Raw genomic sequence first — 16,347 nt, forward strand, 5'->3', positions numbered from 1 at the left:
TGGAAGAAAGGAAGGCTGGTGGACGGACAGAAGAGGGACAGAGAGAGAGAATGGAAGAAAGGAAGGCTGGTGGACGGACTGAAGAGGGACAGAGAGAGAGAATGGAAGAAAGGAAGGCTGGTGGACGGACAGAAGAGGGACAGAGAGAGAGAATGGAAGAAAGGAAGGCTGGTGGACGGACAGAAGAGGGACAGAGAGAGAGAATGGAAGAAAGGAAGGCTGGTGGACGGACAGAAGAGGGACAGAGAGAGAGAATGGAAGAAAGGGAGGCTGGTGGACGGACAGAAGAGGGACAGAGAGAGAGAATGGAAGAAAGGAAGGCTGGTGGACGGACAGAAGAGGGACAGAGAGAGAATGGAAGAAAGGAAGGCTGGTGGACGGACAGAAGAGGGACAGAGAGAGAGAATGGAAGAAAGGAAGGCTGGTGGACGGACAGAAGAGGGACAGAGAGAGAGAATGGAAGAAAGGAAGGCTGGTGGACGGACAGAAGAGGGACAGAGAGAGAGAATGGAAGAAAGGAAGGCTGGTGGACGGACAGAAGAGGGACAGAGAGAGAGAATGGAAGAAAGGAAGGCTGGTGGACGGACAGAAGAGGGACAGAGAGAGAGAATGGAAGAAAGGAAGGCTGGTGGACGGACAGAAGAGGGACAGAGAGAGAGAATGGAAGAAAGGAAGGCTGGTGGATGGACAGAAGAGGGACAGAGAGAGAGAATGGAAGAAAGGAAGGCTGGTGGACGGACAGAAGAGGGACAGAGAGAGAGAATGGAAGAAAGGGAGGCTGGTGGACGGACAGAAGAGGGACAGAGAGAGAGGGAGAAAATGGGAGGGGAAGGGCTGTGACACAGGAGACAGAATGAAAGAAAGACTAAAGAAGACAGAAATCACACAGTGCAGTATGTGTTTATCTCCTGTCTTTGGGGAAGACAGACAGACAGACACAGTACAGTATGTGTTTATCTCCTGTCTTTGGGGAAGACAGACAGACAGACACAGTACAGTATGTGTTTATCTCCTGTCTTTGGGGAAGACAGACAGACAGACACAGTGCACTATGTGTTTATCTCCTGTCTTTGAGGAAGACAGACAGACAGACACAGTACAGTATGTGTTTATCTCCTGTCTTTGGGGAAGACAGACAGACAGACACAGTACAGTATGTATTTATCTCCTGTCTTTGAGGAAGACAGACAGACAGACACAGTACAGTATGTGTTTATCTCCTGTCTTTAAGGAAGACAGACAGACACAGTACAGTATGTGTTTATCTCCTGTCTTTGGGGAAGACAGACAGACAGACACAGTGCAGTATGTGTTTATCTTCTGTCTTTGGGGAAGACAGACAGACAGACAGACACAGTACAGTATGTGTTTATCTCCTGTCTTTGGGGAAGACAGAAAGACAGACAGACACAGTACAGTATGTGTTTATCTCCTGTCTTTGGGGAAGACAGAAAGACAGACAGACACAGTACAGTATGTGTTTATCTCCTGTCTTTGGGGAAGACAGACAGAGGTAGAGAGAGAAAACTAAAGTGTTATTCTCCCCCTCTCTAATCCTTACGTCTCTCTGTCTTCTTTTCTCTCTCTCTCTCTTGTGATGTTAATAAGCACTCCACTCTCCGCTGGAGTGTAAAGGTGACTGGCATTAGTTTCTGTCCCACTGTCACTGTCACGCCCTGGTCGTAGTATATTGTGTTTGTCTTTATTTATGTGGTCAGGCCGGGGTGTGACATGGGTATATTGTGGTGTGTTTTGTCTTGGGGTGTTGTTAGGTGTTGGGTGTGTGGCTTAGTGGGGGTATCTAGCATAGTCTATGGCTGTCTGGAGTGGTTCTCAATCAGAGGCTGGTGTTTATCGTTGTCTCTGATTGGGAACCATATTTAGGCAGCCATATTCTTTGAGTATTTCGTGGGTGATTGTTCTTGTCTCTGTGTTTGTTGTCACCAGATAGGCTGTATAGGTTTTCACGTTCCGTTTGTTGTTTTTGTATTGTTAGTTATTTCATGTCGAGTTCCTTTTCATTAAAGAACATGAATAACCACCACGCTGCATTTTGGTCCGCTTCTCCTTCGACAGACGAGAACCGTTACAGAATCACCCACCACAACAGGACCAAGCGGCGTGGTAACAGGCAACAGCAACAGCAGGAGCAACAAAATCTGGACTACACAACTTGGGAGGAGATAGACAGGTGGGCGGTCAACCCAGGGAGAGTGCCGGAGCCCGCCTGGGATTCGATGGAGCAGTGTGCGGAAGGTTACGAGAGAATGAGGTTGGCGAAGCAAGCACGGCGGCGCGGAAGGAAGCCCGAGAGTCAGCCCCAAAAATTTATAGGAGGGGGGGCTCAGGGAGAGTGTGGCAGAGTCAGGAGTCAGACCTGAGCCAACTCTCCCTGTTTATCGTGAGGAGCCAAGGAGGAGACCAGAACCAGAGCCGGTGTTGGAGGTGAGCGAAGCAGAGACTGTGAAGGAGTTAATGGGGAGATTGGAGGAGAGAGAAATGAGGGAGTTGCTGTGTTGGTGCTTTTTGCATGGAATTCGCCCGACGGAGTGTGTCTGGGATTTGATGGCACCTGGGTCAGCGCTCCATACTCGTCCTGAGGTGCGTGTTAGTCGGCTGGTGAAGATGGTGCCAGCCTCACGCACCAGGCCTCCTGTGCACCTTCCTAGCCTTGCACGTCCTGTGCCAGCACTGTTCTCAAAATCTCCAGTACGCCTTCACGGTCTAGCCCATCCTGTGCCACCTCCACACACCAGCCCTCCGGTGGCAGCTCCCCGCACCAGGCTTCCTGTGCGTGTCCTCGGCCCAGTACCACCAGTGCCAGCACCACGCATCAGGCCTACAGTGCGCCTCGCCTCTCCAGCGCTGCCGGAGCCTTTCTCCTCTCCTGCGCTGCCGGAGTCTCCCGTCTGTTCAGCGCTGCCGGAGCCTTTCTCCTCTCCTGCGCTGCCGGAGTCTCCCGCCTGTTCAGCGCAGCCAGAGCCTTCCTCCTCTACAGCGCTGCCAGAGTCTCCCGCCTGTTTAGCGCTGCCAGAGCCTTCCGCCTCTACAGCGCTGCCGGAGTCTCCTGCCTGTTTAGCGCAGCCAGAGCTGCTAGTCTGCATGGAGCAGCCAGAGCTGCCAGTCTGCATGGAGCAGCCAGAGCTGTCAGTCTGCATGGAGCAGCCAGAGCTGTCAGTCTTCATGGAACAGCCAGAGCTGCCAGTCTGCATGGAGCAGCCAGCCAGCTTCCTCTCAGTGCTGGGCTTCCTCTCAGTGCTGAGCTTCCCCTCAGTGCCGAGCTTCCCCTCAGTGCCGAGCTTCCCCTCAGTGCCGAGCTTCCCCTCAGTCCCGAGCTTCCCCTCAATCCCGAGCTTCCCCTCAGTCCCGAGCTGCCTCAGTCCCGAGCTGCACCTCAGTCCAGTGGGGTTCTGGGTGAGGACTACTAGGCCATGGTCAGCGGCGAGGGTGGACTATCCAAGGACGCGAGGAGGAGGGACTAAGACATTGATTGAGTGGGGTCCACGTCCTGCGCCGGAGCCGCCACCATGGACAGATGCCCACCCAGACCCTCCCCTATGGTTTTGGTGTGTGTCCGGGAGTCCGCACCTTAGGGGGGGGTTCTGTCACGCCCTGGTCGTAGTATATTGTGTTTGTCTTTATTTATGTGGTTAGGCCGGGGTGTGACATGGGTATATTGTGGTGTGTTTTGTCTTGGGGTGTTGTTAGGTGTTGGGTGTGTGGCTTAGTGGGGGTATCTAGCATAGTCTATGGCTGTCTGGAGTGGTTCTCAATCAGAGGCTGGTGTTTATCGTTGTCTCTGATTGGGAACCATATTTAGGCAGCCATATTCTTTGAGTATTTCGTGGGTGATTGTTCTTGTCTCTGTGTTTGTTGTCACCAGATAGGCTGTATAGGTTTTCACGTTCCGTTTGTTGTTTTTGTATTGTTAGTTATTTCATGTCGAGTTCCTTTTCATTAAAGAACATGAATAACCACCACGCTGCATTTTGGTCCGCTTCTCCTTCGACAGACGAGAACCGTTACAGTCACTGGTGTGTTCACTTCACTTGAGTGTCCTTGCTTGCCCTCTCTCTCTCTTTCTCTCTTTCTTCCATCCGTCCATCCCCCACTTCCTTCCTTTCTATGTAGCTACAGTTGTTAACGCATACACTGCCACCCACTGTGAGTAGTGTCTCGTACTGTACATATTAGTCATATCTAAAAGGAGATGTAGGCTGCCTTGATACTTTCCAGGCAGTAGAGTCAGTTAGCACTCTACCAACCTCTTCCCTGTTAATATTGATGGAGACCAAAGGTGTGTGTGTCATGCTTTAGCACCTCTCTGCGATGGGCCCAAACACACCTACAAAACACACACATATACTCACACACACTGAAGGTAAGGCACACAAACATGCTTTAGCACCTCTCTGCGATGGGCCAAAACACACCTACAAAACACACACAATCACACACACTGAAGGTAAGGCACACAAACATGCTTTAGCACCTCTCTGCGATGGGCCCAAACACACCTACAAAACACACACAGTCACACACACTGAAGGTAAGGCACACAAAAATGCTTTAGCACCTCTTTGCAATGGGCCCAAACACACCTACAAAACACACACAGTCACACACACTGAAGGTAAGGCACACAAAAATGCTTTAGCACCTCTCTGCGATGGGCCCAAACACACCTACAAAACACACACAGTCACACACACTGAAGGTAAGGCACACAAACATGCTTTAGCACCTCTCTGCGATGGGCCCAAACACACCTACAAAACACACACAATCACACACACTGAAGGTAAGGCACACAAACATGCTTTAGCACCACTCTGCGATGGGCCCAAACACACCTACAAAACACACACAGTCACACACACTGAAGGTAAGGCACACAAACATGCTTTAGCACCTCTCTGCGATGGGCCCAAACACACCTACAAAACACACACAATCACACACACTGAAGGTAAGGCACACAAACATGCTTTAGCACCTCTCTGCGATGGACCCAAACACACCTACAAAACACACACAGTCACACACACTGAAGGTAAGGCACACAAAATGCTTTAGCACCTCTCTGCGATGGGCCCAAACACACCTACAAAACACACACAGTCACACACACTGAAGGTAAGGCACACAAACATGCTTTAGCACCTCTCTGCGATGGGCCCAAACACACCTACAAAACACACACAATCACACACACTGAAGGTAAGGCACACAAACATGCTTTAGCACCTCTCTGCGATGGGCCCAAACACACCTACAAAACACACACAGTCACACACACTGAAGGTAAGGCACACAAAAATGCTTTAGCACCTCTCTGCGATGGGCCCAAACACACCTACAAAACACACACAGTCACACACACTGAAGGTAAGGCACACAAACATGCTTTAGCACCTCTCTGCGATGGGCCCAAACACACCTACAAAACACACACAGTCACACACATTGAAGGTCAGGCACACAAACATGCTTTAGCACCTCTCTGCGATGGGCCCAAACACACCTACAAAACACACACAGTCACACACACTGAAGGTAAGGCACACAAACATTGTGGCACAGACACTCCAACATAGACATGTATAGACAAACACAGAAACACAACATGACAGACCTACACACTGGAAAATATGCACATTGACACAGATGGCCAAAAACTCTCACACACACACACACACACACACACACACACACACACACACACACACACACACACACACACACACACACACACACACACACACACACACACACACACACACACACCCACACACAGCCCAACATTCTGTGGTACAGTAGCCAGTAAGCAGCTCTGTGGTTGTGTTTTGTCTTGCTTCCATTTATCCACCCATCTCCACCCTATCTCTTAATATGCTCCAGATGCTGCATCCATCCAGAGTAAGTCAGTCAAGGACAGATTCTACTACCCTCCATCATTACATACAACCACCGAGAGAGAGACACAGGGAAAGAGTGGAGGGAAGGATGGAGGGAGGGAGAGGAGGAATGAGGAAAACGGGGGATTAACACAAGTCTAGAAATAAGCTCAACAACGTCAAAGGGAGTCATCAAAACTTCACTGTTGGTTACAAAGAGGACAAGTGACCCCTCACGCCTCACGCCGTGTCACAGTCGGCATAGCTTCACCTGGCAATGAAGCAATAATTAAGTCAATGAACAGGCACAAGATACAGGAAGAAAGACAGTTGAAAAGCCATCCCTAGACGAACATAGGCCTATAAAGTAAGACTAACATTTGAATTTTGGTGAAGCTATGAGCAAGTTATTTCCCCCTGCTAATACTCTGTCTTTTCTTACTGCCTCTCTATATCTCTCCTCTGACATGCTGTCTATTACCTTCCCATGATGCTCTAAAAGCTACCTCTCATTTGGCACACTATTGGGCAACTCCATTAACCATGTTTTCCTTTTTGGCAGAAATGTAGCAGTAGGCCTATCCCTAAACCACTCAGTAATGAATTAACTGGTATTTTGCCATTCTGTGGCCCTGTCTCTCTTTCCAGTTTCAGACTAATATTATTGGGCTATTTGGCACGTTATCCAGCTAGCTTGATTTCAGGGGTAACTTAATTCACCATTTGTTCCTCCTCTTACTCAAAAAGCAGGCCGAGGCCTAGCCATTCCATGAACAAACTGTTACTCTCCCTCTCTCACCCTTTCTTTCCCTTTTCTGACACAATCCTGTTTGGCTCATTATGAGGCTATTTGGTAAAGGGCTAATTTGGGCTGCAGGTAGCCTCGAGGTTGAGCGTTGGGCCGGTAAACGAAAGGTTGCTGCTTTCAATACCGGAGCCGACAAGTTGGGAAAAAAAATCTGTCACTGTGCCCTTGAGCAAGGCATTTAACCCTAATTGCTCCAGGAGCGCTGTTCAATGGTGACCCCGGCTGTGACCCCACTCCCCACGGGTGTCTCAGGGGGAGTTGGGATATGAAGAAACATATTTCCATTACACACTTAATATATAATATATATAATATAACACAAATATAAGCACCCCCCCCCCAAGTTATTAGTATTATTCAGTTAAAAAGGTTTTGTTCTCCTCGACAGATAAGTTAACTCTTCTCTGCCAGACAGTGAGTGGTCTTTGGTCTCTGTCGCCTCGGGGTTCATGGCTCTTGAATCACAGAAGTGACACATGACTCAGCCATGGATAAACCAGACTCGACCACGGAGATAATCCTCACATCACGCAAGGGGAGACAGGGGAAATAAGCCTAATGAAGGTGAGAAAAATAACTATGTAAGACCCCCCAAAATGTCCCAACAAAAACAAATCCCTGGCTCACCTAGGGGTCGTAGTGTTGTTGTGTCGTTGTAGGGTCCTCCTCTCGCCTCACACGAAGCTATTTCAACCTCCATATGCGCACGCATGCAGGCGGCCTGCCCTCAAGGACTTAGTGAGCTTTTAGTGGGAGAGCTGCTGTTTTAAAGCGGTTCCACGGTCCCAAGACTCCCGCTGAGAGACATGTGCTCCGTTTTATCACACTTTATTTTATTTCTTATGCCCCGAAAGAACAGCTTATCACACCAGAGATAAGGCCAATTATCTGCTCAATTAATGCCAGAACCTGCTACCAGCACTGGCCCAAATTACCTCAGTTTCGGATTCAGAAAGCTTGAATGTTCTCAGAGAGGCAATTCATTTTGCAGCAGTCATAAAACATATAACATGTAAAATGTTTAAATTAAATGAAAAAACAACCACAAATAGCAAAGGATATTTCCAGGCCAGTAGGCAGGGTAAGTTTAACTTCATAGTCAAAGTGCAAGTGCTAAGTGTAATTACTCCAATATTTTGTTAAGTTGCAGAATTGCATTCGGAATGAAAGAGTACATGGCTCTATTTATTTTTATTTCCTTGGTGGCAGGTAGCCTTGCGGTTAAGCGTGTTGGGCCAGTAACTGAAATGTTGCTGGTTCAAATCCCTGAGCCGACTAGGTGTAGAAACGCAAGGCACTTAACCCTAGTTGGTCTGGATAATAGTGCCTGCTAAATGACTAAAATGTAAAAATGTAGTCTGTACCTGTGGCCAGAGGGAAGGGGTGGACTGGGTGGGATGATTCAACCAGAGGGAAGGGGGTGGACTGGGTGGGATGATTCAACCAGAGGGAAGGGGTGGACTGGGTGGGATGATTCAACCAGAGGGAAGGGGGTGGACTGGGTGGGATGATTCAACCAGAGGGAAGGGGGTGGACTGGGTGGGATGATTCAACCAGAGGGAAGGGGGTGGACTGGGTGGGATGAGTCAACCAGAGGGAAGGGGGTGGACTGGGTGGGATGATTCAACCAGAGGGAAGGGGGTGGACTGGGTGGGATGATTCAACCAGAGGGAAGGGGGTGGACTGGGTGGGATGATTCAACCAGAGGGAAGGGGGTGGACTGGGTGGGATGATTCAACCAGAGGGAAGGGGTGGACTGGGTGGGATGATTCAACCAGAGGGAAGGGGTGGACTGGGTGGGATGAGTCAACCAGAGGGAAGGGGGTGGACTGGGTGGGATGAGTCAACCAGAGGGAAGGGGGTGGACTGGGTGGGATGATTCAACCAGAGGGAAGGGGGTGGACTGGGTGGGATGATTCAACCAGAGGGAAGGGGGTGGACTGGGTGGGATGAGTCAACCAGAGGGAAGGGGTGGACTGGAGGGCTCTGCCCAGGTATAGAGATGACAGTTCTTGCTGTTGCTGCCGCATGATTTTTCTGCAAGTCCTGACTATTTTGTCCAATCTATTTTTCTGTGAACCTTTGATATTCCTAGACCAGCAGGTGAAGCTGTAGGACAGAATGCTCTGAATTAATGATTTATAAAAGACAACCGTGATGGCCAGATCAACATTAAAAAGGGTCAGTTTCTGGTGAGACTGACAGAATGATTATCTCTAACCCACACAGTGAGATGAGAGGCCCATCTCAGCCTGACAGCCTGTTATAAATAAGAAACAAATACATATTAGGCCTAGTCTGGTGTTAGGCATTTAACACTACAGTCTGCTGTTAGGCATTTAACACTAAAGTCTGCCGTTAGGCATTTAACACTAAAGTCTGCTGTTAGGCATTTAACACTGAAGTCTGCCGTTTGTCATTTAACACTAAAGTCTGCTGTTAGGCATTTAACACTAAAGTCTGCTGTTAGGCATTTAACACTAAAGTCTGCTGTTTTCAAAGTCAGGCTGAACTGAAAATATGAATCATATCCTATAGACACTGGCCATCGTTATCAGTGCCAATCATGTTATAGCCCTTTCCTGCAGTCAAATGACCAAATCGCCCCCTAGTGGCCTCATGGGTGGAATGTTATTAATATTTTTTTATAATTTCACAATTAATCAACTTTATTTTAAAACAACCGCTGAAAACCCAGTGTTTCTATGTCGAACAGTTTTGTCCAGTCTACTGTGATGTATATGAAGTGTAATATTGGGATGAAAACTCAACATTTAATACATTTCAACTCTATATATTTATCTGACACAGTACAGGTGTCTTCTTTGTTAAAGCCCATAACCATGTGTGTGAGGTGCAAACTTTTGTTTCAAAGTTGATTTGTTTAATAAGACTACCAAGAAAAACTCTGTGTGACCCTGATTTATCCCACTGTCATAAAAGTTTAGCGTTACAGCCTACCAAAACATAAGTGGGGATATTTTTGAAAATAAACAAATTGGTTATCACTGTCAGTCCATTCAGGCATGTCTAGTTCCTGAGGTGATCAGGCCTGTCTCCTGTTGGTGCATCCCGGTTAGTGTTGAACCCAACACAAGTCAACAGCTTTTTAATTTGATTTATTAACCTTCATTTAACCAGCGAAAACCCATTAAGACCAGAGTCTCATTTCCAATGGTGCCCTGAGAACCACAGTTCAAGCAACGTGAGCAACACATTATCAATGATCACTACAAAATGAGCTGCAACATTTAACAACGATCACTACAAAATGAGTTGCAACATTTAACAATGATCACTGCAAAATGAGTTGCAATACATTTAACAATGATCACTACAAAATGAGTTGCAACATTTAACAATGATCACTACAAAATGAGTTGCAACATTTAACAACGATCACTACAAAATGAGTTGCAACATTTCAAATAAATCACGTTCCGTTCAAAAGGGCAGTAGAAACAATTACATACAATCAATCAAAACAAGGGCAGTTTTCATTGGTCACGTTTTTTAGCAGAGCCCTAAATACACCTTCTGGGACCAGATAATGACGTTTTAGAATGAACTGTAGGTCATCCCAGGACGGAGGGGCATAGTAACTGAAAGCAGTCTTCCCTAACTCAGAGGAGACCCGCAGAGACCTGTTGAACAGCTAAGCTCAAAGGAGAGTGATAGATGGAAAAACACAGACAGGATACCTTAGAGTAGTAACCCAGTTATTAGATGTTCTTCTTCAAAGGACGAACATGTTGCCACAGAGGAGGACGCTACAAAAAAAGGAGTATAAGAGAGATGTATCTCTTTTCTTCATGTTTAATACACATCAATCAGCACCTTGTCAATCTCTTAGGTATGCTGTGATCTTTGACTCCTACCTGGCTATAGGAGTGTACACACCAACACCTTTCAGCCACCATAGTGAACCACGACACACACGCACACACACTAACACACACAGAGACATAAATCGTCAGTTGTTCAACCCAAAGCAATGTAGAGTAGCCTCTGGACAGGGAATTCACTGGACAAACACAACACAAGATTCAACAACCACCACTCTCTGAAGAACCATACAGACAGACATAGATATACTCATTGCTGCAGAACAAAACACATGTATTCACACTTGCACACTGACTCACAACACACACAGCCAAGAAAGACAAAAACAGACACCAGATCCCACAGACACTAAACACATGGTCACATACATAGAGACAGTCTGTCAGACAGTCAGATATTCATTTAATTTCAATTAAATTACAACCTCCTACCACCATCAGTTCTTGGCATAACCAACTGGTTTTATGTCGGTTTTAGATGGAGTTCTGTGCTATCAGCTTAATACAGCATTAGAGAAAGAGCTCTGTCAATCATTCAGCACATCAACAGAATCTGTGTGCCAGTGACAATCTACCCCCCCCCCCCACACACACACACACACCACATTTCATCTTAGTAAAGACCATCTGTTACATACGCTGCAGCTCAAATCTGTGGAGCTAGATAGAGCAGTTTCCTCCCCTGCTTTGACACACATAGACAGAGCCATCATGAATAACCACTCAAACATCAATCACTGCACATCACCCATCATCGCTCTTCTTTAAAATAGAACAGGAGCTTTCCAGTGCTTTTCAGATGAAATATATGCAGAGGCCTCTCCAAGAGATGGAGACAGAATGCACAAAGGTGTAGTGACCATATAGACATACACTAAGTCACACACACATGTACCCACCACACAGACAAAGAATTACACCTGCGCATGCACACATACACGCACATAAAGGCGCACACACACACACACACACACACACACACACACACACACACACACACACACACACACACACACACACACACACACACACACACACACACACACACACACACACACACAAGGAGGGGAGGGGAGGAGAGGTGGAGGAGGAGAAGAGAGGTGGAGGAGAGGAGAAGGGGTGGATGAGGAGAATGAGGAGGGGAGGAGGAGTGGAGGAGGATGAGGAGGAGGAGGGGAGGAGGTGGAGGAAGAGGAGGAGGGGAGGAGAGGTGGTGGAGGGGAGGAAGGGTGGACGAGGACAAGGGGAGAAGAAATGGAGGTGGAGGAAGAGGAGGAGGGGAGGAGGGGTGGAGGAGGATGAGGAGGGGAGGAGGGGAAGAAGGGTGGAGGAGGATGAGGAGGGGAGGAGGGGTGGAGTAGGATGAGGAGGAGGGGAGAAGAGGTGGAGGAGGGAAGGGGAGGGGAAGAGAGGGGGAGGAAGGGAGGAGAAGGAGGGGAGGAGGGGTGGACGAAGACAAGGGGAGAAGAGATGGAGGTGGAGGAAGAGGAGGAGGGGAGGAGGGGTGGAGGAGGATGAGGAGAGGAGGAGGGGTGGAGAAGGATGAGGAGGAGGGGAGGAGAGGTGGAGGAGGGAAACGGAGGGGAAGAGAGGGGGAGGAGGGGAGTAGGGAAGGAGGGGTGGACGAAGACAAGGGGAGAATAAATGGAGGTGGAGGAGGAGGAGAAATGGGAGGAGGTGTGAAGGAGGATGAGGAGGGGAGGAGGGGAGGAGTAGGATGAGGAGGAGGGGAGGAGAGGTGGAGGAGGGAAGGGGGGTGAAGAGAGGGGGAGGAGGGGTGGTCGAGGACAAGGGGAGAAGAAATGGAGGTGGAGGAAGAGGAGGAGGGGAGGAGGGGTGGAGGAGGATGAGGAGGGGAGGAGGGATGGAGTAGGATGAGGAGGAGGGGTGGAGAAGGAGGGGAGGAGGGGTGGACGAAGACAAGGGGAGAAGAGATGGAGGAGGAGGAGAAAGAGGAGGAGGGGAGGAGAGGTGGAGGAGGAGGATGAGGGGTGGACGAGGACAAGTGGAGAAGAGATGGAGGAGGAGGAGAAAGAGGAGGAGGGGTGGACGAAGACAAGGGGAGAAGAGATGGAGGAGGAGGAGGAGGAGGAGGAGAAAGGGGAGGAGGCGTGGACGAAGACAAGGGGAGAAGAGATGGAGGAGGAGAAGAAAGAGGAGGAGGGGTGGACGAAGACAAGGGGAGAAGAGAAGGAGGAGAAAGTGGAGAAAGAGGAGGAGGAGGAGGAGGGGTGGACAAAGACAAGGGGAGAAGAGATGGAGGAGGAGGAGGAGGAGGAGGTTGAGAAAGAGGAGGAGGGGTGGACAAAGACAAGGGGAGAAGAAATGGAGGTGGAGGAGGAGGAGGAGGAGAAAGGGGAGGAGGGGTGGAGGAAGATGAGGAGGGGAGGAGGGGTGGAGTAGGATGAGGAGGAGGGGAGGAGAGGTGGAGGAGGGAAGGGGAGGAGAAGGAGGGGAGGAGGGGTGGACGAAGACAAGGGGAGAAGAGAAGGAGGAGGAGGAGAAAGAGGAGGAGGGGAGAAGTGGAGGAGGAGGGGGAGGGGTGGACGAGGACAAGGGGAGAAGAGATGGAGGTGGAGGAAGAGGAGGAGGGAAGGAGAGGTGGTGGAGGAGGAGAAGGTGTGCTGGTAGGGAGTACTGTAGCTGTAGTGGAGCTGAATAGGGAGGGAGGCAGGGGGTCTTTAACTGTCACATTCATGATATCATGAGTGGGGGGTGGCAGGGTTCAGAGGGAGAGAAGGGTTATGCAACGTATTAACCATTTTGATTATTGCCCCACATTCGTCTTCTTTTGTTGTGAGAACTTGACCGGCCCCATGGAGAACCTGGCTTTCCCATGCCAACTTAGTCCTGTCTGACACACTATAACATGGAGACACACACACGCATGCACACACTCTCATACACACATACATACACACATACAGAGCCAAACCAACTCTCCATCACTCTTGAACAAATAAAAGCGCACAACACACATACACATACACACATACATTCACACACAGAGCCACATTCATTGTACGCAAACACACACACTCACAAATGTACAAACACACAAAAACACACACAAAGCAAACTCCCCATCGCTCACAATCACACCAATACAAACACGCACACGGTCTTATATAGGAATAGAGAGGTAAAGTAGTTTCTTACCTTCCTCAGCTGAATTAGGCTGGAGAAACAGAGAGAGAGAAAGAAGGACACTCCACATCTCCACTACAGAATGACACTAACCCAGAGAGGGAGGAGGGAGGGAGCATGAGAGAGAGAGAGAGAGAGAGAGAGAGAGAGAGAGAGAGTGAGAGAGAGAGAGAGACAGAGAGAGACAGAGAGAGACAGAGAGAGAGGGGGGGGGACTGGGAGGAGTCTGTCTGCTCTATTTCAGAGAGAGTTTGTTAAACAAACTGGGGACTGAGAGGAGGAGTCTGTCAGCTCTATTTCAGAGAGAGATGGATGGGGGAAGGAGAACAAATCATTTTCAGAGTGAAGGAAAAAACGACACCAGCACCAATATTGTGCCAGGCGTGAGGTAAACACTCCACATTCATAATGGAAACGAGAACGACAGAGTGTGGTAGAAAAATCGTCAAACGAGTTTGGCTGGTTTGCGGTTGCGCGAGAACCACTGTCTAGACATACCCAGATATCCTTATCCTCTGTGTTATCCTTCTGTGTAAACACATATACATTCAGGCTGGCTCTTCGGATGGCATGAAACTATGGCATCACTAGCATATTTTAATGTTTTAACAACATACATTTCTTGGAGCTGTGGTGGGGGAGAGATGTGTTTTTTGTTGTCATACTTTTCATGGAAATCATCATAATTTAGACACATGCTCTCTCTGGCTACTTTCTGTGCTATCTCTCTCTTTTCTCTCTCTCACACACACACTTACACACACAACACCTACTACACACACACACACACACACACACACAGACACACACACACACACACACACACACACACACACACACACACACACACACACACACACACACACACACACACACACACACACACACACACACACACACACACACACACACACGCACACAACATCTTATGGGATTGCACACCCAGACAGTATCTAAACACGCATCTCCCCAAAGACAACGTGGAGATCATGCCAGCAGAATCCCATGGTCCATTAGTGATGCCTGCTGGTCATGACTGGTTACTACAGCTTGTTGACGCCTGCTGGTCAGGACTGGTTACTACAGCTTGTTGATACCTGCCGGTCAGGACTGGTTACTACAGCTTGTTGATACCTGCTGGTCAGGACTGGTTACTACAGCTTGTTGATCCCTGCTGGTCAGGACTGGTTACTACAGCTTGTTGATACCTGCTGGTCAGGACTGGTTACTACAGCTTGTTGATACCTGCTGGTCAGGACTGGTTACTACAGCTTGTTGATACCTGCTGGTCAGGACTGGTTACTACAGCTTGTTGATACCTGCCGGTCAGGACTGGTTACTACAGCTTGTTGATACCTGCTGGTCAGGACTGGTTACTACAGCTTGTTGATACCTGCTGGTCAGGACTGGTTACTACAGCTTGTTGACGCCTGTTGGTCAGGACTGGTTACTACAGCTTGTTGATACCTGCTGGTCAGGACTGGTTACTACAGCTTGTTGATGCTCAAATAAAATAAAATAACATTTTATTGGTCACATACACACAGTTAGCTGATGTTATTCCGGGTGAATCAAAATGCTTGTGCCTCGAGCTCCCACAGTGTAGTCATATCTAACAAGTAATATCTAACAAATTACACAACATATACCCAATTCACACAAATCTAAGTAGGAATGAATTAAGACGACATACATATGGATGAGCGATGTTAGTGAGGGACGGAGTAAGATACCGTAGAATAGTATAGAAAACAGTATATACACATGACATGAGAAATGCCAGATATGTAAACATTAAGTGACTAAGATACCCTAGAATAGTATAGAATACAGTATATACATACGAGATGACTAACACCAGATATGTAAACAATAAGTGACTAAGATACCCTAGAATAGTATAGAATACAGTATATACATACGAGATGACTAACACCAGATATGTAAACATTATTAAAGTGACTCGTGTTCCATTCCTTAAAGTGGTTAGTGATTCCTAGTCTATGCCTATAGGCAGCAGCCTCTCTGTGTTAGTGATGACTGTTTAACAGTCTGATGGCCTTGAGGTGGAAGCTGTTTTTCAGTCTCTTGGTCCCAGCTTTGATGCACCTGTACTGACCCCACCTTCTGGATGGTAGCGGGTTGAACGGGCAGTGGCTTGGGTGGTTGATGTCCTTGATGATTTTTTTGGCCTTCCTGTGACATGGGATGCTGTAGGTGTCTTGGAGGATGGGTAGATTGCGACAATTCTCTGCAGTGACTAAACGTTCAGTAGATTTTCCATAGAAAGGAAAGGGAAAGGGGGATACCTAGTCAGTTGTACAACTGAATGCATTCAACTGAAATGCGTCTTCCTCATTTAACCCCTCAGAGGGAGGAGAAGTATCTGCTGAACTGTGATCCTCATTAAGGGAGTCAGAGACAGGAAGAAATGTAATCCATCTAACCTAGACTACAGTAACAGTAGACCTCTGTCTAATGCAACTGCTTGGCACTGTTGTAAATATGTACTAAACCAGGACATGCAGACACTGTGTCAGGAGAACCAGGCGTATCAGGAGAAAATGACACATAATTGAATGAGGACTGGGGATGTGCACTGAACGTTTGCTGCACTAACTGGGAGTTGAGTGTTGGACTGTACAAGGAA

General features: G+C 48.1%; 1 protein-coding gene across 1 annotated transcript in view; it reads right to left on the minus strand.

Annotated features, from left to right (window-relative positions):
• Positions 1 to 13,785, minus strand: part of LOC135520619 (ephrin type-B receptor 5-like) — a 100,864-nt gene extending 87,079 nt beyond the window's left edge. Inside the window, exon 1 of the mRNA XM_064946303.1 lies at positions 13,710 to 13,785. Coding sequence (XP_064802375.1) covers positions 13,710 to 13,767 — 58 coding nt within the window. The 5' untranslated portion in view covers positions 13,768 to 13,785. The remainder of the gene's footprint in view (positions 1 to 13,709) is intronic.
• Positions 13,786 to 16,347: the final 2,562 nt, after the last annotated feature.

Source organism: Oncorhynchus masou, chromosome 29 (assembly GCF_036934945.1).
Source record: "Oncorhynchus masou masou isolate Uvic2021 chromosome 29, UVic_Omas_1.1, whole genome shotgun sequence".
NCBI lineage: Eukaryota > Metazoa > Chordata > Actinopteri > Salmoniformes > Salmonidae > Oncorhynchus > Oncorhynchus masou.